The following is a 26247-nucleotide window of genomic DNA, read 5'->3' as shown; positions in this document are numbered from 1 at the left end:
GGCGGCTTGGCGGCCCCCCCCGCCGCAGCGGGAGGGTGGATGCCGCAGCGAACGGAGATTGAAGGTTGGCGGAGGCCCAAGCGAACGAAGTTTGGAGGGTGGCGGGGGCGGCGCGAGAGGGAGAGGTTGGAGATGAAAAGGGAGGATGGAGCACCGGCGGGCGCCCCTCTTCCCTCCCCTAGAAAAGACTCTCGTAGAAAAGCAAGCAAATGGGAAAGGTTGTTGGCATCGTTTATATAAAGGATGCAATGTAAAAATTTGTTAGGAGGTGTTAAGCTAATTTTAAAACTTTAATAATTAGTTTTTTTAATATGTAATTCTAATTTTATAATAAATATAATAATCTTAAATTAATAATAATAATAATAATAATAATAATAATAAGCTAGTAATAGTTAGTAATAGCAATGTGATACGAAATATTTGAGTGTCATGCATTTAAATATAAAAATTTAAGTGTCAGATAAGTAAATTTGAAGGCCTGTGTTATTGTATGTCCAAAAAGTGAATTTCTTAAGCTATCAAAAGAGCCCATGTATAAAGTGGGTTAGACTGAGCCTTACTCATTGACCGCATCCATTAAAGTAGGGGTGTAGACGAACCGAACACGACGAATAGAGCTAGTGTTCGTGTTCGGTTACGTGTGTTTGAAATTGGCCCGTGTTTGAAATCGTTCGTGAAGTTATTGTTCGTACTTAGTTTGATTTGTTTGAAATATGTTTGAAATGTTCGAATTATTCGAATTATTTGAATTGTTTGAAATCTTACAAATTTATTTGTATTGTTTGAATTGTTTTAAATCTTTCAAAAGCTTAAACCTATAAGAAATTAATGATTAAACTTGTATGGATCGCAACACAATGCAAAATAATCGAAGCACAACTCACAATAAAACCATAATATCATATTTTATTCATTAAAAATTCAGATCTATAAGCAATATAAGAGATTTCACTCTCAAATAAATTTACTAAAAGACGAACCTGAAGATAAATACGAAATTATAGAATTTAATATAAGCTAAGAGACGAACCTGAAGATCAGATTAAAATTTATAAGATTTAATTTTTTAAAAAATGATAAATTTTTAGAGTATATAATTATTTTTAAAATATGATAATTTTTTTATATAATTATTTTAAATTATCTTATATTTCAATTAATAACAATACAAACATGATCAAACAAATGATTGTTTGGTTCGTTTATAAACTGAATGAAAAAAAAAAATATTCTTGTTCTTCTTGCTTGTTTATCGAACGAATCGAACACGAACTCCCCGACGAGCCGAAAAATTGCGAACAACGATCTTTTTTGACAACCCTACATTGAAGTGATGACCATAAGAATTACCTCTCGAGAAGACTTGATGAACTGACAAGCTCCTCTGTCAAGCTCACCCGAAATCATTGAGCTCCTCCATCGAACTCGTCTGTACACATCAAGTTTGTTTGCTAAGCACGCCGACACTTTTCAAGTTTCACCACCGAGATAATTTATCAATCCTTTACAATCGCCTTGATGACACAAGAAATGAATTTTCGACTAATCACTATCCATGCCCATTTATGAGCAGTCAGACATTCAACAACAAATCTCAATAGGCTCTATATAATTCAACCTACAATGAAACATTTCTTTAATTCTTTTCTCATTTTGTAACCCTACAAAGGCAAAAATCACTCCTCAAGGAGATATCCAAATAGGGAGAGGGGGGTGGGGGGGCATCCCATCAAAAGTGATCGACAAAACCTAAAACTCTCTCTCTCTCTCTTCACCTTCTCAACTCATCTCACAATATCTCTCTCAAATTGTATGAATTCATGAAACATACAGGATCCAACAACCTGAAATGATTTAACAACAACCAAGCTAGTTCTTAATTTAATTTAAGATGTACTCACTAATCTTTATTTTCTGGCAATTTTAAGGAATACTTAGATTAAAAGAGATAGGATGTTAATATTAGGCTCGCATGAATTATATGAAATCATTAAATATTAGACTAAACTAGTCTAAGAATTGTGCAATCAAAACATTGATATTATGGTGTTAAAAATTGAATCTTAGCTAGGTGTTAGGGATTTAATAAAACCATGGTTAGTAATAGTTATTTAGCCATTCATTTTCAATATAACAAATGTATGGTTGAAGCAAACCATCTTTAGGACAGAGATCAATATGCTTTGGTTAACATGCTCCATTGCTTGTAAATTCCATTAGTTAGTTTATTTCTTCACCACAAAAGAGATAAATGAACACTTTTTTATTAGAGGCATACTCATTGTTATTTATTGATATAGAATTTTTTGTGCTGACATTTATATAAAATGATCAGAATCACATGTTGAACAAAGATGGTTCTAAGTAAATAATATACTTAGCAGATTCATGAGTATTATTTAAAATTAATTTATTTAAGTCTTCACATTATGAAAAAATAACGAAGGAAACTGTAAACATGAATCTTGCAACACAGCTAATAATTCCATCTTTAGTCATGGCCGTTAAGCCAAGTTTTCAAATTCACGGAAGAGCTGCCTTCAACTCCTTCCTGTCAGGACCAAATGCCTGCATCAGAATAATATTAGTTTCAGCCAACAAATATTTATCTTGTTACAAAAAAGGACAAAACAAAGGATAATTTATATAAATACCACACAATTCTTATATCATGTATTACAGAACTAAAACCTGAGTTTGATATTTACACTTGTAGCACATTGGTGTCATAAATTATGTTAGAAAAATAACTCTCGTTTACCTCGGCGCCATAACCGGCGACACATACATCCTTGAAGAGCTCGGAAGGATCGGGCATGGCGCTCTCCTGAGTAGAGAAGATAAATTCTCAGTTCACATCAATAATAAAGGGCATTTAGATACATACCACAAAATTCTTATGAACTTACATATCTAACTTCTAAACTTTAATTATTACATTTCTAACAATCAAATCATTCTCATCATATCAAAAGTACAGTAGTTATTTACTTTTTTAATGGGTGAAATACACCTTTTAATGCATTGGCTAATACCAAATCATTCCCATCATATCAAAAGTACAGTAGTTATTTACTTTTTAATGGGTGAAATACACCTTTTAATGCATTGGTAAAGCGGTATTAATGTAAAAATGAAAGTTTAGGAATTAGATATGTAAATACATAAGAATTGTGTGGCATGTATGCAAAACTTCCTTATAAGAAACACTACTGATATGCTGCTGAATTTCAAGGCAACACTTTACCTTGGCTTTAGCAATGGCCTCATCCATTTCCTTTCTGACTTCCTTCTCTGTATCCTGAAAAATCCAAAGCATTAACCATAAGTTCTATTTTTACATGAAATTATTAATGCAAATATTTTAATATATTAATCGGAAAAACAAGTGAAATATGTAGCATGTAGTTTATGAGTGTAAGGCCAACTTCTCCACAATCAGAAACTCATGATTCTCTTTTCCCGGAATCAATTCCCGCCACCACTATACCTCCAGCCTTGAAATTTCTGTTAAACAACTTGAAGAATTTCACCTAAAAACTCCCTATCTGCTAAGAAGTATCATATGGAGAGCCCAAATCCTAAAAACATTCACGGTGAATGGTTTCATTAGGTTCCTGCAAGGTACTATTCCATGCCCCCTGAAATTCCTTCCATCCATCCACCAATGACATTCCAAAGCTACTTCAAATTCACTATATTTCTACAGAGCATCAACCGGGGCATATTCGTACTAAAGCGCTTGCTAATCCCATCCAAGCTTATAGTTCTCTCCAAGACCCATCACCTTTAAGGAAGGGTCACAACTACATCTGAAACAAGCAAGCATAAAGTAGGTCCGACAAAACCAAGGTGGAGAACATATTACCTCTAAGCTCTTGAGGGCAGTTATGTGATAAGAGAGACTTGACTACTAGAATATTCTACTGAGGTTATATAATGACCTATACTCCACTGTAATGAATAATGAAGAATTTATTCCTCTCCACTAGTTTCTTCATTCACTTCTTTAGTCACCTCTCACCCACAGATTATGAAAAGATGATATATATTCAATATCATCATTGCGCTCAAGGCAATAAATTGATTGGTGCTTATACAAAAAAATTCTATCATCTCAGTGCACGCAACAACCTCAATTAATGGAACAACCAGTTGGATGCCCAATACATTAGAGGTCTACGTGATACGATTCAAGATAAGCTGGAGCTACATTCATTTGAGTCCCAATCCCAAGCTGTAAACCTATAAAGCTAAAATACAGCAAAATAAAAGCACCCAAAGTAATTCTTCCAGATAGATAAATTTCGAAGAGCAGGAAGCTAGCAGTCGAACCACTCTTGCTTTTAAAGAGAGCTCTTTTAAGTCCTAAAATGCATTTAAATCCAATTTACCAAGCAATGAAAGAAACCCCTTCAAGGGCTAGTACCAAGCAAAGGAAAACCCATACTCTAAACCCTCCAATTTGAAGTGTTATCCCTGCCTTCAACCTGGGCATAAATCCAATGAGTGCCCATTTTGCAAAACAATTTCTGCTACTCGAAAGAGAACCCAATAATAAAGAGCAGCAGGAAGAAACAGCTATGAAAAATTCAAAATTTGAAGATGTATTTGGAAATGAAAGTCAACCACTTGTATGTGTTCTAGTGAAGTCACTTATAACACCACAACAAAATCTATCATTCCATAGCTATGCTATCTTCCACGCCAAATGTACCATCAGCGAAAAAGTGAGTGTAACTGCTCATTGACAGTGGGTGCACTGAAAACACCATTTCCAAATATGTTGATCAAGCTTTGCAACTCGAAGTTACCAAGCACCCGGAGCCTTATAAGATTGGATGGATTAAAAAGGGAGCGGATATACTTGTTTCAAATATGTGCCATGTCACCTTCTCTATTATTAAACACTTTGTGTGTGAAGTACTATGCAATGTGTTGGAATGTTGGAAATAGATGTATCATTTACTATCGGGAAGACCTTGGCAATTCGACATGGGAGCTGAAGTTAGAAGTTTCCATAGCCTTGCTAATTTTTAATGGCGCTTAATAAAAGGTTTTAGTGTTATTATGACTCTGGTAACCAATTGCCTAAAATCTAAAACCTTCTATCGGGATGTGGAACAGCAAAATAGCTTCAATACCCTCAAAGAAGCATTGATTTCAGCTCGTGATTTAGCCACTCCCAAATTTGAGAAGTCTTTCAAGTTGACATTGATGCTTTAGCCATTGGAATTGGGCTTGTTCTCACTCAAGAGGGTCTTCCGATTGAGTTTTTCAGGGAAAAGCTAAATGACACAAGGCAAAAGTGATCAGCTTATAAACAAAAACTATATGCAGTCCCTTGGGGCAACAAACTATATACATATATACTTACTATGTTCTGCTTATTAATACCCTTAATTATCAGCTTATTAATACCGATAGTTATAACTAAAACACTGATTATTATCAGAACATACATATAAATAATAACAGGCTTTGAAAAGATACAGATGAAAATATAAAAAAAACCCTTTTTCTACTGTTTTTGTTCTTTCTTTGTTTTGCTGTTCCAGAAGTGTCATTCCCGCGAGGTTAAGACTCGGCTTGATGGCCCATTTAATGATGTTTCAATTATACAACATTAAAATCCTACTTATTATGAAAGAAGTTTAGGCATTTGATATTCCTAAATCATGTTAATAAAAGCTAAACGAGTTGAGAGCACGGTTTGTTATGAACCTAAACAAGTCGAGCTTCATCGTGTTCAAGTTCTAGCCACTACCTAACACATGAAGTCAAGCTCGAGCCACGGTCGACTCAAGCATGACTCGACCAGATTGCACCCCAATTCTCAACCCATGAAGTTCATTCAATTAATTCCACTCAATACCTTCAGCTCAGAAGCAGACGCTAGCTCTAGTGATAATATCAACTTTCTAACTCTTTCAATTGGATCACGCTCCTGTAAATATGAAGATGAGCTGTTTCAGAATAGGCGTGAAGTTCATATACACTAAAACATGGCTTGGGACCATCAAACCTGTCTCACAGAAGTGATCTCATCACGGGTGCGGTAAGTGCTTCCAGGATCAGACATGGAATGCCCATGATATCTATATGTATCCATTTCCAAAACCTGATTCAACAACAATTGAAAGAGATAAACCTGTAAGTATCAGAAAATATTCTAAAATCAAAATCATTAACTAAAGCAAGAGAACTAAGAGCAAAGAAGACATAATCAACACAATTAAAAAAGAAGTCAGCAACTTCAAATTGAGTAAGATGAAAATTCTGCTTCGCCTTTTATGTTGGCGAGATCTGATTAGAACCTGCCAGTATCAACTTGTAAATTCAACTTGTATTCTTGTAACTGTTGATATATTGTTTAGCTATGACAAGCAATATGCTGCGACTAAATTACTCACAATAGGGCCATTCTGTAGAGCATATTCTTTGGCAAATTTGCAAGCTTGTTTTACGGACAGAACATCCATTCCATCAACCTGTTGCAAGAAAATCAGAAATAGAAGGGCAACATTGGATACATACATTAGAAGTATTATCATTCATGCTCACTAAATATTAAAAAAAAAATGCTCTTAAAAAGAGATTTTATCATATCCATAGTTACAATTTCAATGAGCATTCTTAAATGATTCCATCATATTAAATAAATTATACTCTTGAAGAAGAAAAGAGAGAAGAAAGCTATTAAAACAAAATTAAAATGCATATATATTGATCAAACCAAGTAAAAATGGAAAGCAATGAGCCTACAAAATAGCACACATATGATCTTTTTGAACTACCAAACCGATGTATTTTCGTGTACCGTGATCAAACAATTGAGAATTTGATAATATGAAAAATATGGTTGGGGTTTTATCATAAATTTTGATATTTGAGCGAGAATTTGAAAAATAGACGAAAGAGGATGCTAGATTTGTAAATAGCAATGTTTTAGGTGCTATGCCAAAATAAAAGATAATCAACCTCTCAACAAAAAGAGGTGACAGTAACGTACAATAAAAAAATGTGCATAATCATAAACAAGCTGAGCATAAAACATGACTTTCATAATTCTCTAAATCCAATTTACTAAAAAGTGTAAACCGTATGCAAACATACCACCAGATTCTTATGTATTTACATATCTAACACCTAAAATTTGCTACTTTTAAAGAGTGAAATACACACTTTCATGCATAAGTATGGTGACATATATATATATATATATATATATATATGTAAAAAAAATATTTTGGGAAATACTAAATTTTGGGAGTTAGATATGTAAATACATAGGACTGAAGTGGCATGCATGTAAATTATCACAAATAAAAAAAAAAAGGTTAAAACCAACGGTAACAAAGAACAAAAAAAAGAACCTTGAGACCAGGGACATAGTCGCCACGCTTATAATAATCCAGGTTCTTCGACGCCCTCGACTCCGCCGTCCCCATCCCAACTGAAACCAAACCCTAAACAGAAATCAATCGCAACACACAAATCGAAATCCCTACCGAGAAGTAAGCAGTAAACTGAAAAAAAAAAAAAAAAACTTACAGTGGATTGTTCTCGCAGACCAGAACAACAGGCAGATCCCAGAGCGCCGCCATGTTGAGCGACTCGTAGAGCTGTCCCTGGTTGGCGGCCCCATCGCCATAAAGCACAAATGTAACAGTCCCTTCCTTGGAATACTTCTGCCCTAGAGCTATCCCACAGCCGAGGGGCACATGGGCTCCGACGATTCCATGGCCGCCGTAAAACGAGGCATCCTTCTTGTAGAGGTGCATAGATCCACCCTTTCCCTTAGAACATCCGGCGCGGCGGCCCATTAGCTCGGCAAAGACCTCGAAGGGGCTGCCGCCGCGTGCGACATAGATGCAGTGGTCCCGGTAGGCTGTGATGATCGCGTCTCGGCGAGTGATGCCAGCCTCCATGCCGACGGCGACGGCCTCTTGTCCGTCGTAGAGATGACAGAAGCCACGGACGAGTCTGGCTTTGTAGAGGGAATCGGCGGCGAGCTCCATGCGCCGCATGATGGTCATTGTGCGGAAAAAAGAGAGGAGCTCGCTGGGAGATGTGGTGACGGAGCGTGGAGGCGGGTTGCATTTGTGGGCGGAGAAGGGGAGGACGGTTTCCATTGTAAGAGGCGTCGCCGGAGAGTCGGAAAAGCGGCGGAGGAGGATGGTGTGGAGAGAGGATTTGAACTTGGTGAAGGCGGAGGTGGCTGCTGCGGCCATGGTGAGGAGAGGGAGAGGCTGTACGGCGAATTGGGGTGCATCGGAACAAGAATGAAGAGGAGGAGTGCATGCATGTTCAGGGATGGGTGGCAGCGTTAGCGAAGGCCACGAAGACGGGATTCAACGCTTAGCAGCCAGCAATACTCCTTTCTTTCAAGAGTTCAGAAAAAATAAAAAAAAGAGGATGTATTTACATGCAACCGCATAATTCTTATGTATTTACATAAATAACACTTAAGGGTTGTTTAGCTACAAATAAGATTTTTTAGTAATTCACTTATTAAATACTCTATATTTATATTTTATAATATTTAAATAAAATTTAGTGAACAAAAACTTTTTTAATAATATAATTTAATATCAATATACACAAACTTATTTTTTATTTATTTATTTTGTATCAATGAACCAATTTACTCATATTTATCTATGCTATTTAATTACAAAAACAATTATATATAATTAATATATTTTTCCATTCACTTGATATAAACTAGTTAGTTGCTACATTTAAATCTATATAATTATTTATTTACTCAATTTTATAAAATTGCATTTCAATAATTTTATTTAAAATATAAATTCTCCAATTAATTTTTTTATTTCTTTACAAATTTTATATTAAAATCATGTACAAATTAAAACTTGAATTTATATGAAAGTTTATATAATCATTCAATTTTTTACGTTTTTTTAATTAACATAAACAAGCTAAAAAAACAAAAATATTAAAAACTCATCTCAAGGTCTTGAGTCCAACTAAGCATGAACAACTTGTGATTGGAGCAAAAGCATGACATCACTATTTTTTTCATATTTAGGCTGTTTACAGCATAGCACACAGAGACATTATTATTTACAACTCTAGCACCCTCTTCCTTCTATTTCTCAAATCCTCCCTCAAATATCAAAATTAACATCACTATTTTTTCATATTTAGGTTGTTTACAGCATAGCACACAGAAACATTGTTATTTACAACTCTAGCACCCTTTTCTATTTCTCAAATCCTCCCTCAAATATCAAAATTAGTCACTCATCACAAAACCCAACCCATACTTCTCAATTTTATCAAATTCTCAATAGTATGATCGCAGCACGCATAAATACATTGATTTGGTAGTTCAAAAACATCACAAGGGAGCTAGATTTTGTAAATAACAGTATTTTAAGTGCTATGTAATCATACAAACTTGTAATAACCACTACAAATACGGCACAAAAATTAACCATGTGACACAGTGATACAACATGTCAATAAATTTTTACATTTACATAACAAGTGTTTCACCAATCAAATAAACAAAAGCAGCTGAAACCAGTTCTCAATGCCTAAACCAAAACAGCCTTTCCTTCGCTAATAAATACCACATAAATATATCACAGACGACAACATATCTATATCTATATAAATAGCATGAAACATTTTTATTGGTGTTTATTGATTGAATAGAGCTGAGAATCTGCAGCGAATATTAACACACAAAGCCCCAAGGGGGAATAAATGAAGGGAGTTGGTTTATATTTATTGAAGTGGATCAAGCACCAACACAGTTCTCCCAGGCACCATAGGTTGAGCTGAAGCTCCCCCCTCCACTCTGTTGTGCATACTCAACAATCACCTTGCGAGCACAGGCATCCCAAGTCCCAGCCATTTCTCCGAGGGACATCGGCTGCGGAAGGCATCGAAGAGAGATGCTGAACATCGACTTCGCTTTCATAGACAGATCTTCAAACTCTTTGCTGATCATTTTCAACAAGAAAAAGTTTTAAAAACTAGCACAAGTCTGAGACAATTGAGTGAAATTTCTGCATGAGTTGAAACTAGGGGTCTAACCAAGTCAAGCCAACTCGTGAGCTGGCTCGGGCTTATGAGTTGAGCTCAAGCTAACAAACCAAGCTCAAGTTAGCCCCGACTCGACCTGTTAGCTCATGAGCCGACTCATATAAAAAATAATTAATATGAAATATACATAAAATCCATTAAAATTCAAGATTTGTATTTAAATTACTACAAATATCAAAAAATGATATTTTACATTTTATATCAAATAGTTTCTTATTATTCATCTCCTAATTGATAATTTAATTTATCATTTTATTATAACACTTGCTTAAATTAATATTGCTTTCTCTCACAAGCCAACTAGTGAGCTGGCTCGACTCGTGAAATTAAGCGTGAGCTCAAGCTTGATTGAGCTCAAATCAACTCGTTTACATCCCTGGTTGAAACATTACTGCATCTTACCTGGGTTCAATTGTAAGCTTGCCAAGAAGTAGGGGAGAGCATTTTGGATAACTGGAAGGAACCAGCAATCTCAAAGGAGCTATTGGGGACTGCATGGGCAATAAAATAAAGATGACATTTATAAAAGTGAAATTGCTTGAAGGGAAGAATGGATGTTTTTGTTAGAATATAACCATGTGCATTGAAGCAAAATGAGCTTTTAAACTGGGACTGAACGCGACGGCGGTGAAGGAGAATTTAACGATTGTCCCTTCTCCACCGCCTTCGAATGCAGCAGCAACAGAATCAGTATCTTCGTCACATATATTAACCACCGTGTCGATAAGCTGCTGGTTTATCTCCCTGATTTCCTCATGCAGAGCAATGGTGCCCTGCAAAATGATAAATTTCATCAAGGTCATATATTGCATGAGATTGATTTACCAGTATAATTTAAATAGGGAATCATGAAGTTTCCTTAAGGGGGTGTTTGATAGCATACATTCACCTGAATTTAGCCATTGATTTTGTAAATGCCCAAGAGGCATAGCTTTTGTTTTGTTTCTTTGGGTCTTTTTGTAACACTTTTGTAACCCTTTTGATTTAGCCATGGATTTAACGTAAATCCAGATAAGCACTAAAAATGTAAAATTTAAAGCATAAGTTCCGTTAAATCCAATATTCGCTTGTTCCATCTATTTTTTGACATGAATCCAGATTTACTAAATCCAATTCACATACAGATTCAAGTGATTTAACTCGCGAGTATTTCTCTGTAAAATATAAATTTGATAACTCTGGATTAATCAGATTTTATAAATCCTAATTAAAATAAATCCAGGACGCAGCCAAACACCGCCTAAATCATAGAATCAATCTTTTTAGATTTCTTTGCATGAAATAATGACATTGATACGGCCAAGGATTTATTCAAGATGAATAACTAATTGCTGAAGAATATATTACAAACTCAAAAGTAGGCCTGCCGATTTTTAATTTTTGAAATATTCATTATAGAATCACCCATAGTATTATGTTCATATATTTCATCTAGGTCATAAAAATCTTATATGAAGAATTCTTACAAACATAATTTAGGTATGGATAAAGAAGATTTAACTGAACATTGCTTGAACTTTCGAGACGGTTACTTGTAAGGAAATATTCAATTAAAAACCAATATCTAGAAATCAACAGTTCAGACACTTTTAATACCTTCGACAATTAAAAAAGGAAATCAATAATATTTTCAGTTAATCTATGAAGCGAATTATTGAAATGACAACTGATACAAAGTTAAATATTGGAGATTTAACCAGAATTTATTACACCAAAGTTTGAAGATATTCTAATAAATATTATTGCTTCCCAATCTTCTAGATGAAGATACATGATCATTTATTGTTTCCAATTTCTTAACATGCTCGTTTTGCACATCTACAACTATTGCCTATACTCGATGGTAAAACACTGAGTTATTGCGGCAATTTCGATCACTATCCAGCGAAAATAGATCTTCTGCGATATTGTTTTAAATTAGATGTTGCATCCATTGACAAATTTGGATCTAAAAACTTTAAATATATAATCCCCATTTCCTAAAAATTTTACAAATGTCCAGGAACCAATTTTTCCACTTCGACCATCATGGCCACTAGGCATCCAGAAAAAGGACAGCTATGTGAGTCTTCAAAACATTTTCGGACTCAAAGGAATGGGTGTAGTAAAATTACAAAAAATTAAATTAAAGGTCCGCTTCAAGAATTACAATTATATTAATATTTTCTAACTTTACTTTAATTGAAAATAGGTTTAATTATCCTTAATGCTAATATTTGATTTCAATTTGAATTAAATAGGTATAGATGAATTGGTCTCGTAAATCTTACTTCCATAAATAGAGTATTCATGGCAAGTAATCAATTCAACCCATGATAAATTAAAGAGTTGATCTTTATTGGTAAATCTGAAAATATCTCCATCATAAATCAATCTAACTCGTTCAGTTTTCTCGGGGCACACATTTCTTCTCCTTCAAAAGTTGCTCATACTTTTCTGAAGTTTTGTTGTTTTCCCACGTTTCATGTTCACTTTATAATCGAAACCAATAATTTCGTTCCTTGTCCAAACTGCCAAGCCATGTTGATTTAAAAAAACAAGTGCGTTTACAAATAACCATACAAATATATTATATCTAAACTATTGAACATCAGAAAGACTAGGTTTATGTAAATTAAATAAAAGCAAAAATGAACTAGAAAAAGTGTTAGAATAGAACCCAAAATATTTCTTATTGATGCAAAGAGGGATATAAATACCCATTTCAGGATATACTAGCAAGGAAATAAATAAAAGCAGAATAAAGAAATAAAGGAAAAAAAACAAAAGCAAATAAAAGTAATTATAATACAAAATTTTGTGTTAAAAAATATTCTAATATTCTAATAATCTTCCTCAAGCTGAAGCATAGGTGTCAGTCATGTTCAACTAGAATTTGAACTCATCGAACAATACCCAAGGAAGGTTTTTTGCGAGAATATCCGCTAACTGACCGCTAGATGACACAAATAGAATACAAAAATCCCTGGACTCGAGTTTTTCCTTAATGAAGTGACGGTCAATCTCAATATGGTTGGTGCGATCATGTTGGACAGGGTTGTAAGTAATGCTTACGGCAGCCCTATTATCACAGGACAATTGTAAGGGAGCGAGCAGAGACAGTCATACGTAGTTCATAGAGCATTATGCGTAACCAGAGAGCTTCACAAATTCTCAGAGTCATGGATCGAAATTCGGCTTCCGCACTGCTCCGAGCAACTACAGACTGCTTCTTACTTTTCCACATAATCAAGTTTTCTCACACAAATGAACAGTACCCCAAGGTAGATCGTCAATCATGGACGGACATGATCCGATCCGCGCCTGTGTAAACTACAATAGAACGAGATGTGTAAAGGAAAAAAAAACAAACCTGAGCTCAGTTTTCATTTTAAATAGTCGAGAATTCGATGGACAGCATGGAGGTGGTGCTCATAGGGATCCTGCATGAATTGCATAACTATCCCCACAATGTGGCATATGTCGGGTCGTGTATGGGCAAAATAAATGAGTTTCCCTATGTGGCTCTGATAGTGAGTCTTGTTTACAGGAACAGCATTAGGAACATCAATAAGTTTTTAGTTTGAATCCATAGGGACAGTCGTTGATTAGCACATGAAAAGATTGTTCTCTATTAAAAGATCAACCATATATTTTCGCTGAGATAGACAAATATCCTTGGATGACCGAACAACTTTCATGCCTAAGAAATACCGGAAAGATCCTAAGTCTTTCATTTCAAAAGAAGCAGCAATAATGCTTTTCAGAGTCTCCAATGCTGGTAAAACATTACCTATGAGAACAATATCAACATAGACAATAAGAATAGCTACCTACCCGCTGAAGGAGTGTCGAAAGAAGAGAGAGTGATTCGATTGAGCCTGAGTGAATCAATGGCTTACCACCATCATTGTGAATTTCCCGAACCATGCCCGTGGTGATTGCTTCAATCTATAAAAAAAATTTCGCAGTCTACAAACCTGCCCCTAGAAGGCAGTTAAGTTAAAGCCTGAAAGGAGGGTCATGTATATCTCCTCTGTAAGATCACCATTCAGGAATGCATTGTTGACATCAAACTGAAATAAGGGTAATCCAGATTCACTGCAAGAGATAAGAGGGACTGAATGGTGTTTAATTTAGCAACTGGAGCAAATGTCTCCTCATAGTCAACTATGTAAGTCTATGAGTACTCTTCGGCAACCAATCATGCTTTGTTGCGTTCAAAGGATCCATTGAATTTAAACTTGTTGCTAAAAATTCATCGGCATCTCACAACTTTTTTGTCCCAAAGAAGATTAAGAATGTGCCAAGTATGATTCCGCTGAAGAGCATTAATCTCCTCAATGAAGACAGCTTTCAAGGCTGTCTGCTAAGGCAGCCTCAATAGTAGCTGGAAGTCAGGGCCTTAGCAAATACTCTTTAGGTTGGTGATAATTTGTAAAGAGAGACAATTTGTCATGGGATAGAGAGATTGTTTGACTGCGTACCTTACTAGAGGAACTGACTTCCTCATTTGGAGTCAGCGTAGTGTTGTGGATGTCGTCCGTAGGGCATTCAAGGTTCAACAAGGGGTTAGCAAGCTCCAGAGCAGGTGCATCGAGTGTAGACACGGAGAGTGGGAGGAGGTGCAAGTGGGACCAAAGGGACAGAGGGCTCCTTGGTGATAGGAGACGTGGGTGGGGTCAAAGAAACAGAGGGTTCTTCGATGGTAGGTGACGTAGGGGGGACATTCACAGCAGTAGGGTAAGGAACAGTGTCCAAAAACTCAAGCTCCCCCTCACTGGGGGCTGAGTTAGCAAAGTATGTAACACTTTCAAAAAAAGAGACACCGACACTCACATAAACCTTATTTGTGATAGGTTCAAGGCACTGATACCCCTTTTGAGTGGCAGAATACCTGAGGAAAATACATTTAATGGACTTGGGATCAAGTTTAGTCCAAGTAGAGGCTCTGTTCCAAACAAAGGTTGTGCATCCAAAACTTTTGAGATCTAAAGTGGAGAATATTCAATTGTTAAGAAAATACGATCTCAAGATGGTTAAAGGGGTATGGAAGTTGAGAAATTTTGAGAGAAATCTATTGATGAGATAAGGAGATGGTAAGAATGACATCATTCCAAAAATATTTTGGGACATTAGAGTGAAGCATAGTGGAGCGAGTAACATCGAAGAGATGTCAGTTTTTTCTTTTAGCAACTGCATTTTGTTGAGGAGTGTCGGTATATGAGTTATGATAGAGAATGACCTTAGTAAGATATCTCCTAATATAATGTTAAAAAGTTTAAAACCCTTATCAGTTCGAAGGACTTGAATAAGAGTTTCGAATTGGGTCAAAATGAAGGTGTAGAAGTTTTTAAAAATGACAGCAACTTCAGATTTATCTTTTAAAATAAAAACTCAGGTCATCCAAGTGTTCTAAAAATAAAGACTCGGGTCATCAAAGTGTGATCATCAATCAAAATAAGGAACCACAGTTTATTGGTGTAGCTAGAAGTGCGAGAGAGTTCCCAAAAGTAACTATGAATAAGAGAGAAATGAGCGGAAGGAGTGTATTTGTGGGGTGGATAAGTAACATGATGATGTTTAGCTAAACTGCAGGCCTCATATTTGAAATTAAATGAGTTTTTATTAGTAAACATCAATGTATATAATTGTTTTAGACACTGAGAATTAGAATAAACCAAACGACAGTGTAAAAACGTAATAGGGTATTAAGTAGACCAAGATTAACTGCAACTACTAAGTGTAGTGTCCTCGTTTTTCGTGTATTTCTCTTGGAAGAAGTAGACCCGTCAACCCTCTTAACAGTTTCAATCATCCTCCCTAAATGATGATCTTGAAAAGCACAGACATCAGTAGAAGAATGAGCAACGCAATCAATGTCATATGTCAGCTTAATGACAATAAAATGTTACACTTCAATAGAGGCACATGTAACGCAGATCCCAGAGATAGACCTAATGTTAAAACAACAGAACCCTTACCATCAATGAAACTTTGGGACCCGTCAGCAATATTAACAGTTTATTTCCCTAGACAAGGATAGTTGGTCGAGAAGGCTGGACAGCTTTTAGCCATGCGGTCTGTGTCATGTGGAATAGAAGAGGCCAAAGAGATGAGTGTCATAAGATTGGTATCCTGATGAACGTGGAAGGTTGACAGGCCGAAAGAGAGCAGACTGAATCCAAATAGCTTGATTAAGTGCTCCATTTGATTTTCAAGAGAATTGGAGGATTCCAAATTATTTTGGGTAAACGTTGGTTGTTCTGTGTTAGATTTAGAAGTTGTAGTGAGACCGTTGGTAGCGGAAGATTTGGTCGAAGGTTTGAACAACTTCGTCGTTGTTTAGGCTTGGAAGCAATCATCCTTTGCCCAACCAGTAACAGTTGCCAACACTCTAGTTTGATGAACCTCGCCGGCCACCGACTGGGCCAACTCAAACTCCAAACTTTTCGACCACGCAACCTTGTTGATGATAAATTTCCATTTGACCTAGTGCCTCTTCATAATCTTAACAGTCATGGAAGTGAATACCAGGAGGTTAGAAAGGTTGAAGCCAAGAGAACAAAGGAGAAATCCATGTTGGTATCGCTCTAGAGGTGATGCAAATTTCCATGGATGGAGAAACGAAAATGCCGCCAATGAAGAAGCAAAACACATGAAAACAAGTTTAAAGTATGCTAGGAACATCTTGCTAGATGGTTTCCAAACTGATGCCTTGCCAAATTCTTAAATATGATGATGCCACCGATGAAGGTGATCCATGGGATGGTGTCGAACCGGTAGTGCAGCAGATAAGATGGGTGTGCTTTGCAAGGGAAACGACTACTGTAGGAAGTCCGCCCTCGACCTAAAAATTTTCATGTGAAGACCACGCCAACTGCAAGGAATGCCACCGTCGTGAGGAATCGCTTCGACCACACCATATGAAACCACCAGATTTTCCAAGTGGTTGCAGTTACGACACTAGGAGGAAGACTAAAAAGCTTAGCGGAGATAAGTTTTGGGCGCATTCTGACAAGAAACCTTCTTGAACAACAGCTTGAATTAGTCGAGATGGGATAGATCTAACGGAAGAACAATGGCTCAAATTAGAGAAGGCAAGACCCCGTTGGCTCGATCAGAGCGGGTGAGAACTTGGCATGCTCGATCAGAGGAGAAGATAGGACCTAGACTAGCCAGCCGACGACGGCTAGGTTACGGTCATGGCTTTGATACCATGTTAGAATAGAACCATAAGATATTTTTTATTGATGCAAAGAGGTGTATAAATACGCATTGCAGAATATACTAGTAAGGAAATAAATAAAAGAAGAATAAAGAAATGAAGGAAAGAAAATAAAAGAAAATAAAAGTAATTAATATAGAATTCTATATTAATAAATATTCTAATATTCTAATAAAAGAAATCAATAAAATTTATATAAATGAATAATGGATATCAAAAAAAGTGCAAAAATCAAAGAAGACGTTTGTAGAATTAACACGGCTAGTATAAAAAAAATAAAGTGAAAGTACCTCTAGTTTTCTTCTTTTGAAATGAGAAGTTGCCGTGGATTCCAAATCAGCTGAATCAAGACTACCAAATTTCATAAAATTTTCATTTATACTGCCTGCCGAAGAAACATTATTTAATGGCATGGCAGATGTGTGCCTCTTCATTTTCTTCGTGGTGGCACCTCCATCTTGCGACATGAAATTTCTTGCTTGCAAACGGCACTTCGTCATTGCAACTAAATCTTCACCAACAGCAGCTCTCGAGCCATTGCCCGGTGCTGATCCGGCAATCCGGTCAATCATGCTAACAACAGAACTAATATCATTAATGGCAGAGGCAAGGACTTTTGGAGACAATGATTGTACCTAAAAGCAGTTAATAATGGAATTTTTGTAAAATTCGAGCTTCATATGAGAACAAGCTGACAAATGGTAAAGTAGCCAAAATGATATCATAGTTCTCAAAAAACAAGCACTCCACAAAAAAAAAATGTTAATAGATGGCAAAATTTACATAAAAAAGCATAATCTATTTTTTTTTTGTAATTCAATATTCATACAATTAAAGTGTCATTTACATTTGCTAATGTTAAAGAAAGTGCGAACATCATAAACATCACACTGTTAAAGGAAGATTTCGATGTCCAAAAGTAAAATAAAAGGATGACTTCAAAATAAAGCAGAAAATTAAAAGCAAATCAAGTATTCAAAGTGTATTTGCCAAGGCTTCCAACTTTAGATTTTAACATTATATAAATCGTTGAATTCTTCAACTAATTGAGAATGATCATAAACTTAATGCTAGCAAAGAATAAAAGAGAAATAGGAAATTCATTATTGAGCAATGATAAATTTATGTGACTGCATTGATTGGTTGATGGCTCAAGATTCCCCAAACTTGGTAACATAATATAAGAATACTTGGGTTGATATTTCACCACAAACTAATTAGTTAGTGAAAATGAGAACTAGATGTATAAATCTAAAGAAGACAAAAACATTAAAAACACTATTATTTTATCTTTTGCACTGCACTAAATGAAAAATGAATGATAAAATTCATAAGAGACACCCCCTAATAGTACTAACTGGGTACGCTATTGTATTTGTGCATGTTAAAAGAAAAAGAAATGAACGAGGTTTTATTAATAGTACAAAATGAAAAAAGTTGTCATTAAGGTACAAAATGAAAATAATTGTGCCTTTATGGTACAAAATAAAAAAAATTTTGATGGTGCTCCTGAGATGATTTCCTAAAAGAAAAAAATTAAAATATATAATTGTTAAAAGCATGTAAATATATTAAATTAAGATGTTTTAATAAAATTTCTATAAAATGAAAAAGGTTAAATTTACCGTATAAATTGATCAACATATTTCTTTGAACAATCATATTAAACATTTGTATAAATAAAAATAATGCATAATAAAGTGATAACTATTTACTAAATTGTTTAAACTTAAATTGTTAATTAACTATTCTTTCGAGAAAAGTCCTACTAGATTGACATGACTGATATGAGTGAGTTTGTTTATAGAGATGAACTGTTGAAAATAGGTGGTAGTTTGATTGATTTACATGCTTTATCATTATTATTATATTACTTGTATTAATGTATCATACTGGTTGATCTTATGTGTATTCTTAGAAGATGTTTATTTATATATTATGAATTAGAGGCACTTTTCTATTTGAATGTTATTATTGAGGAATGTTATTTAAAAATGTTTACTTTCACCCTCCAATTGCCCATTCCAGCCTTAACTAACTCCAAGTTCTGGGACCAAACCGTGACATATATGAAAACGCAATCCCATGCAAATGTAAAGGGTCCATTTCAGATCACTGCATATTTTTTATTTGTATTTTTCTTAATTTTATTTATGTTTTAACATGAAATAAAGCATGTTTAAGATTTTAAAAATATGTTATTTTTATTTTTATGGAATATCAAATAAGTTGATTTACATAATAGTGACAGCAAATGCTAGCGGCGCAATGGTGGCAATTGCCAGCAATGGTCAAAGATGGTCATGAGTGGTTGTGTTAGTGGAAGGATGTGGCAGTGACGAGAGGTAGTAATCAACGGTGGCCTCCAATCACAAATGGCTAGAGATGGTGTCAACCATGGGAGTGATTGCTGATAGCGGTGGCGGCTAATAACAGGAGCTAGCAGTGATGGTTGTTTTAAAACAATGAAAATGCTTAAAAATTATTTTGAGTGAAAAAAAAAAAGCTAGATTTATTTAAAAAGAAAAAATAAAAATGCCTAAAAAACACCATAAACAGACATTTACTTTTGAAAATAAACCCCTAAGCTTTATATGGCACATAAAGATAGAAAATATTAGGGATGTTTGCCATCAAAGAAATAAATTTATTCCAGCATTACAAAAATTTCTATAGCAGCAATCACATAATATTACATAGAAATAGCTAGGAAAGAAGACTAACCGCCTTAATTAAACGTTCCACTGGTCGCTCAGAAGCACTTGCTGAGCATTCTGCTAGCAAAGGAGACGCCGATATTCCAGGTGTCGCAACAGCAATTGACTGGGATTGAAGTGGTGCAATGCCAGTTTGTTGATGGGTAGTTTGTCCTGTAGTTGGAAGTAAAACAGCAGTGGACACTAGTTTCTCGGAGTCTCCTGGAATGGGAGATGGGGCAACAGGCGGAGTAGAAGGAGATTGCACAACAAAGGGTGAACCTGTTGGGTGCATAGGTGTACCAGTTTTTGTAACAGCTGGCAACAAAGCATGCTGATCTATTTGAGGTGAAGAATGGTGAGAAATTTGAGGGGATGAAGCCTGTAGATTTTGGGGAGATGAATTTGGAAAAGAAGCACCAGGTTTAAGTTGTTGATGATAGTAGTTATGGCGCTGGACTCCTGCAAAGGCCTGTGGCTGTTGGTATATTCCTGGTTTAATGGTGGATCCTTGCCTGGACTTGAGTTCATTTAGCTCATTCATAGGATGAAGTTGTGAAATCTGGTGCACTGGCAATTGTGAAGGTTGCTGCTGCTTTTGTTGTAGATGCACCTGTTGCTGCAGCGTCTGCTGTTGTTGCAGTGGCTGCTGTGGCTGTAGCAGTTGTTGTCTTTGTTGCTGCTGAAGCAATTGATGCTGGATTTGGCGTTGCTGCATCTGCTGCTTTAATTGCTGATGTTGCATCAAATGTTCCTGCTGTTGTTGCTTCAAATGTTGCTGCTGTAGAACATTAGAGTTTTGCATTGAGGTTGCATTAGGTTGCAATCCACTCAGAGAGCTTTGTGACAGATTGTTAAGGTTGGTTTGCTGGGCAGCACTAATTGAATTCTGCAAAGGCACAACACCACTTTGTTGTACTGAGCCCACCGAACCTTGTTGCAGCGAACCAAAAGAATTCACTTGGACCAGATCCAATTCAGAGGCAGACTGGACTGAATTTGTTGCATTCAGTTGTGCTGCAGGAGCAGCTAAAGTTGGTAATGTCATGGACCCATGTTGCATACCGGAGGTCACTGCTGATTGCATAGTTGTAATAGAACCTGGCATATTCAATTGGTGCACCTGGTTTCCATGATTTTCATGCTGCTGCACTTGTAAAACTTGAGATGGTTGATGCTGGGATGTGCTTTGAGCATGTCCAACAGCATGCTGTAGCTGCTGCTGGCCTTGCTGCTGTACAGGAAATAATCTTGGCCTTCTATTTGAATTTAACAATCCACTTATTTGTTTCTCATAATAAGGAAGTTTTTCTTTGAGGTTAATTGTAATACTACTTTTAGAGATCTGAAGGAAAGCTAACACGCGTTCCAGAAAGATTTTGAAGTTTTTCAATTTCTCAAAATTCTCTGATTGCTTTGCATGAGGCAACATCTCACTCTGTAATTCAAGGCCAAAATGTTAAAAAGAAAAAAAATCACCAAGTGTGCTAAGTACACATTCTCCCAAGTCAGAATATTTATTAAATTCTTGAAAATGAAAAGAATCTGATTAGCAAATAAGAACCTGCTGATATCGCTGGGTGATCTTCATATGGAATTCCTGCAGCTCAGCAAAATGCGCATCTTTCATGGCTTGTATCTGCCACAAATACATATCTATAAGAATATAAAAGATGCGGCAAAATAATGCCGGTGAGAAGCTGATGTGATAAATGAGTACATAAAAAAAAAATGCAACCACACTAATACTTGATGTCGATTTCTCAAACTCATGGCCCTCTTGGACAACTAATGTTACTCATGTTGGAGTCTCTCATGGGTTCAGCTTAAATAACGTGCATCTCTCCCTCGTCAGTTAGAAGTTGGTGTTCTTTTGGATCCTCACCTTCTTCAATGCCTATTGTATCCTCGTCTATTATTTCAACTGCTCCCTGCTAGGTGAAATAGATAATACTCATGTTTGGGAATCTAATGCATTGTGCCCAAAACTTTGGCACACGGCGCACTTTCTAGTTCGGATGGATTTGAGATTGTTGATTGTAGCCGCACCTGTTCGCCATTTTGAATTAGTTTCTCCTCAAGTGGGATCAATTTGAATGTTCGACCGGGTATCCTCTTGTCACTTGATCTTGGGATTGAACTATGTCTGTAAGATATGATGGTCGTTTGGTGATATTTGCCTCAAGAACATGTCTTGTTTGTAATTAACTGGTGGCATTTGTGTGGCATCTCTTTTTTTATCTTGGACTTTGTAATAATTTTGTTTGACTTTTCCTTTCATATTCCGGTTTCTCTTATAATATTCCATGTCAAAATTTTTGAGATAGTAGTTTTTCATCCTTTCGATCAAACAAATCACCATTGTGACCATGACTGACACTTCCCTAGTGTTTCCTCTCAAAGGTAATGAGTCTCTATTGCAATTGAAGAATTTCTCACTGCATCTCGTCCATGGTAGGTTCTTGAACATATCTTTGCAGATTTCTCATAAACGAGATTGGGTCGTTTCCCTAAAAGTTTCCAGTAATTATCTGCTCGGTGGAGTGGCTAGTGTTTAGGTTTGGGAGGTAAAAGAGGGTGTATCGGTTTTATTTATGATGGGAAAGAAAAAAATTTAGAGGTTGACTTGAAAAATTGGGTTAGGTAGTGGTGGATTTAGGTAACCCTAGGATAGGACTAGGGTTAGGCTAACTCTGATACCAAATGATACTAGAGTTAATCAAATGATAATACGGAAAGCAAATCGTATTACTGAAATCAAATAGGAAATAATAACTGACATGACATAAAAACTCAACTAGGGTTGTATCTCAAAGTGTAGTGGTCGGTTATGCGGGTTGAAAGGTTTTACGTGGACTGAACGTGGTGGTAGGTGATTGGAATGGGTATTATGGGGTGTTGGAGATATGTGGTTGCAGCAGGGAGGTATTTCTGTGCGGTGGATGAGGGGCTACATAGAATTGGGACTTGGAAGGCCGGAAAGGCTGCAAGCTTTAGGCTGAAGGAAGCAGCAAAGGGGAGGATGGCAATAGCTAAAAACGGCGGGAACAGTAATAAGGAAACAACAACAGGAGATGATACTTGTAAAAGTTGACGGCTGCAGGAAATAACAAAGGAGAAGCTAGCACACCGATGAAAGCAAACTAGAAGGATTGAACAACAACAGTTGTGAAGATAGAGGGTTGGGACTGCGATGGCAGCGAAAGAGGAGGGAGGGGAAGGTGATGGGGGCAGCTGGAACCGCAGAAAAACAAATTGGAACTGTTATTCGAGAGAGGCTGCTGCAATAATGATGGGTAGGGGTGTCAAAAATTGACCCAACACGCCAACAAGACTCGAACTCGACTTGAAAAATCTAGGTTAAGGTTGACCAGAATATCTTTCAAGTCAGTTTCGGGTCAAAAAATTTGACCCGTTTATTATTGGGTTTAGTTCGGCTGAACTCGAAAACCCAAACATGACCCGAATAAGCACAAAAGTTCGGGTCGTGTTCGGGTTAACAGTTCAAGCTTGGGCTCAAGTCGCGTTCGGGTTTTAGGTTTCAACCCGTTTACTATTTAGGATGGGTTTAGGTTGACCCTATTCGGGTTGGGTCATTTTTAGGTCGGACCCAAATCTGGCCCGCTGACCCGAATTGACACCCCTAATGATGGGTGATGTGGAGCACTGTGGGAATGATGCAAGGGGGTAGAGCAAGAATAATCGTCACATCAAGAGCGACATATAGCTGAAACACCACTCGACCCTTGGATATAGCCCTAGAAGGAAAAACTTGAGACGCCGCCAATGATTGTCCCGAAAAAAAATCACAACAAAACTAACCCTAAATTCCCACAAAAATAAATATATAATATTAGGATAACTATGAGTAGCTCAAGAGGAATGGTTAGCTCCTCGGAATACTTGGATCGATTCGGTCCAAGCTTCAAACGCGACTCCTGCATGGGGTGGGACGCCCGCTTTAGTCCAAGATTTAAAAAACCACCTACATTAATGTTGTTGACACTTTCTGATGAACAAGTTGATCATTGAGTTAAATTGTTGTTGATCAAAAATGACCTTTTTCAAAAATTATTAAATTTTCTATAAAATTCAATCATGTAAATAGCTTTTTATTTGAATGTAAATTCTTAAATTGTTAGATTAATGAAGGTGCGCCAACTAAAAAAAAAAGTTTTGAGAAAAGATTATACAATTTCTAACAATTTCACAACTTAGCCAATATTATTTATAGTAACAGATATTAAATAATGTAACCCTTTGTTATCTTCTTGGTCTTTTTCCATTGTCGCCACTTAATGACAGCTTCAGCAGGTGCTTCTTTGCTTCGAACTTCCTAAAACCAGATTTTTCCCATTGGCACCTTCTTCTCCACCACTTGCTTCTTAACCATGGGTATTATTTCAATTTCCAAACAAGAAGAGGGAAAGGATAAGGAAGCAAAAGAGAGGTAGAAGGCAAAGGGAGGTTACTTAAATTTTCAACAAGAGTACATTTTGTTTATCATTAATGATCACATTAATGAAAAGACCAAAGTAAAAATATCCCAGGTACCCAACCGAAAGGATTTTAAAGCCTTTTTATAACGTCTAACTCCCTTATACCACATAAAATTGTATATAATAAATTCTTTCATAAAATGATGCATTAATAACAGAAAAAATAGACGCTGACATGACAAGAATATTACATTTTGGTATTGCATTCCAATTGAGACCCTAAGAGCCTCGTGCATTAAGAGCACTCAAGAAGCGAATCAAACAATATTCACCTAACGATAGTTGCATTCTAGGATGTAACCGAAGAAATGACAAAATCAGCTAACCATGCTATGTCGTAAGAAAAACAAAGTACATATATGTATCAATATGATTTTTTTTTTTTTGTATAAGAGTTAAAATAATAAACAAGTTGATAAATCGTTCTCACTTTTAGATAAATCTCTTCTTGCCAATCAGCACCATTATGCCCCGTTTGAGCGGTTGAATCCATTGATGCTGACAAGAGAAAATAAAGGTTGTTAGAGAAAATCAGAAGTTGCACCACACCACAGTAAGGAATATGCAAGTGTTATATTTTCTTTATTCATATAGTAGAAAAGGCGTAGCATTTGCTAAAAAGGTACATCAATATGCGATACTCCAAAATTACAATAAAATCATATGGAACAAGCATGTGCAAGAGATAGAAATTACTTCTGATTACAAATTACCACAAAATCTACCAAAAGCAAGCAATGGGTTTCTTGAAAATGAAGTTTTGGGGGATGTGGATATCCTAGGCTTCCTTGCAAAGTAATCTCTCAAATTATTATCGAAACTAGTCACTCTTTGTAGCATTATCGTAGAAATAAAAAGTTGTTCATAAATCAAGGATAAGTTAGCTAATGTCAAGCTGCTGCTGGGCAAATGATGAGGTTCTTGATACACAATTAAATCATACGTTACTCTTAAAAAAATGATTAATTTACCCTTTGTGTTAATTATTGTAATGAAAAAAGGAGCTGCAAATGCATCATCAAGCTACCCTACAAACATTGCCCAGACCAAATAAAATTGTAGCATGTTTGATCTTCCAAAAATGAAGATTAAAACAAATTAACAATAGAGGATTAGTCTTAAAATGATGCCATAGTAAAAGTGTAAGCCCTTGTCATTTCAAGCCCTTCCCTCTTTCTAACATCCCCACATCAAAGACCCTACTAACTTACATAAAGCGTGCATAAAGATTCAAAAGTTGCCAGTCACAAACAATTTCATTTGCTGAAGTATTATCATCCATAAAAACTAAAATTAGTCTCTAAATTTATTCTTCTAAAATGATTTGATAAAAGTGAACATCCCAATAATGTAATCAAAATCATCATGTTAGCATCCTTCAAATTATTTTGACTCACATACATGAACCAACATTATCCATGTTGAGTGCTACTTGAGTTGTTAAATATATTTCTGGCAAATATTTTTACACAACTTCTATATGCATCCTCTGGTTAACCATTTATTCATCCTAGTCCTTCAGCATTTAAGTTATCAGACTCTCTTGCTAATGCATTTTCCACCCTCTACTCTATGCTCCTGAACATATTAAGTAGAATTCTCTCACCACCTCCTCTTTCATGAGATATATCGTATATTCATATAGCAATCTCTCAATACAATAGAGGATTAGTCTTAAAATGATGCCATAGTTGTCATTTCAAGCCCTTCCCTCTTTCTAACATCCTCACATCAAAGACCCTACTAACTTACATAAAGCGTG

General features: G+C 36.0%; 1 protein-coding gene and 1 pseudogene across 1 annotated transcript; both read right to left on the bottom strand.

Annotated features, from left to right (window-relative positions):
- Positions 1-2475: 2475 nt before the first annotated feature.
- Positions 2476-8355, bottom strand: LOC110018060 (annotated as a pseudogene).
- A 1136-nt stretch (positions 8356-9491) lies between these two features.
- Positions 9492-24978, bottom strand: LOC110029999 (mediator of RNA polymerase II transcription subunit 15a). Its single transcript, XM_020732533.1, has 7 exons — positions 24916-24978; positions 21551-21625; positions 20015-21424; positions 17581-17925; positions 10659-10856; positions 10486-10574; positions 9492-9980 (listed from the first exon to the last, which is right to left on the bottom strand). Exons 1-7 carry the CDS (start codon positions 24976-24978, stop codon positions 9776-9778), a joined length of 2385 nt encoding a protein of 794 aa, XP_020588192.1. The 3' UTR covers positions 9492-9775.
- Between the last annotated feature and the right edge of the window lie 1269 nt (positions 24979-26247).

This window comes from Phalaenopsis equestris, unplaced genomic scaffold, assembly GCF_001263595.1.
Source record: "Phalaenopsis equestris unplaced genomic scaffold, ASM126359v1 Scaffold000002, whole genome shotgun sequence".
NCBI classification, from domain to species: Eukaryota; Viridiplantae; Streptophyta; class Magnoliopsida; order Asparagales; family Orchidaceae; genus Phalaenopsis; species Phalaenopsis equestris.
Note: the sequence above shows the minus strand (reverse complement) of the source record. Positions and strands in the feature narration are given on the sequence as shown.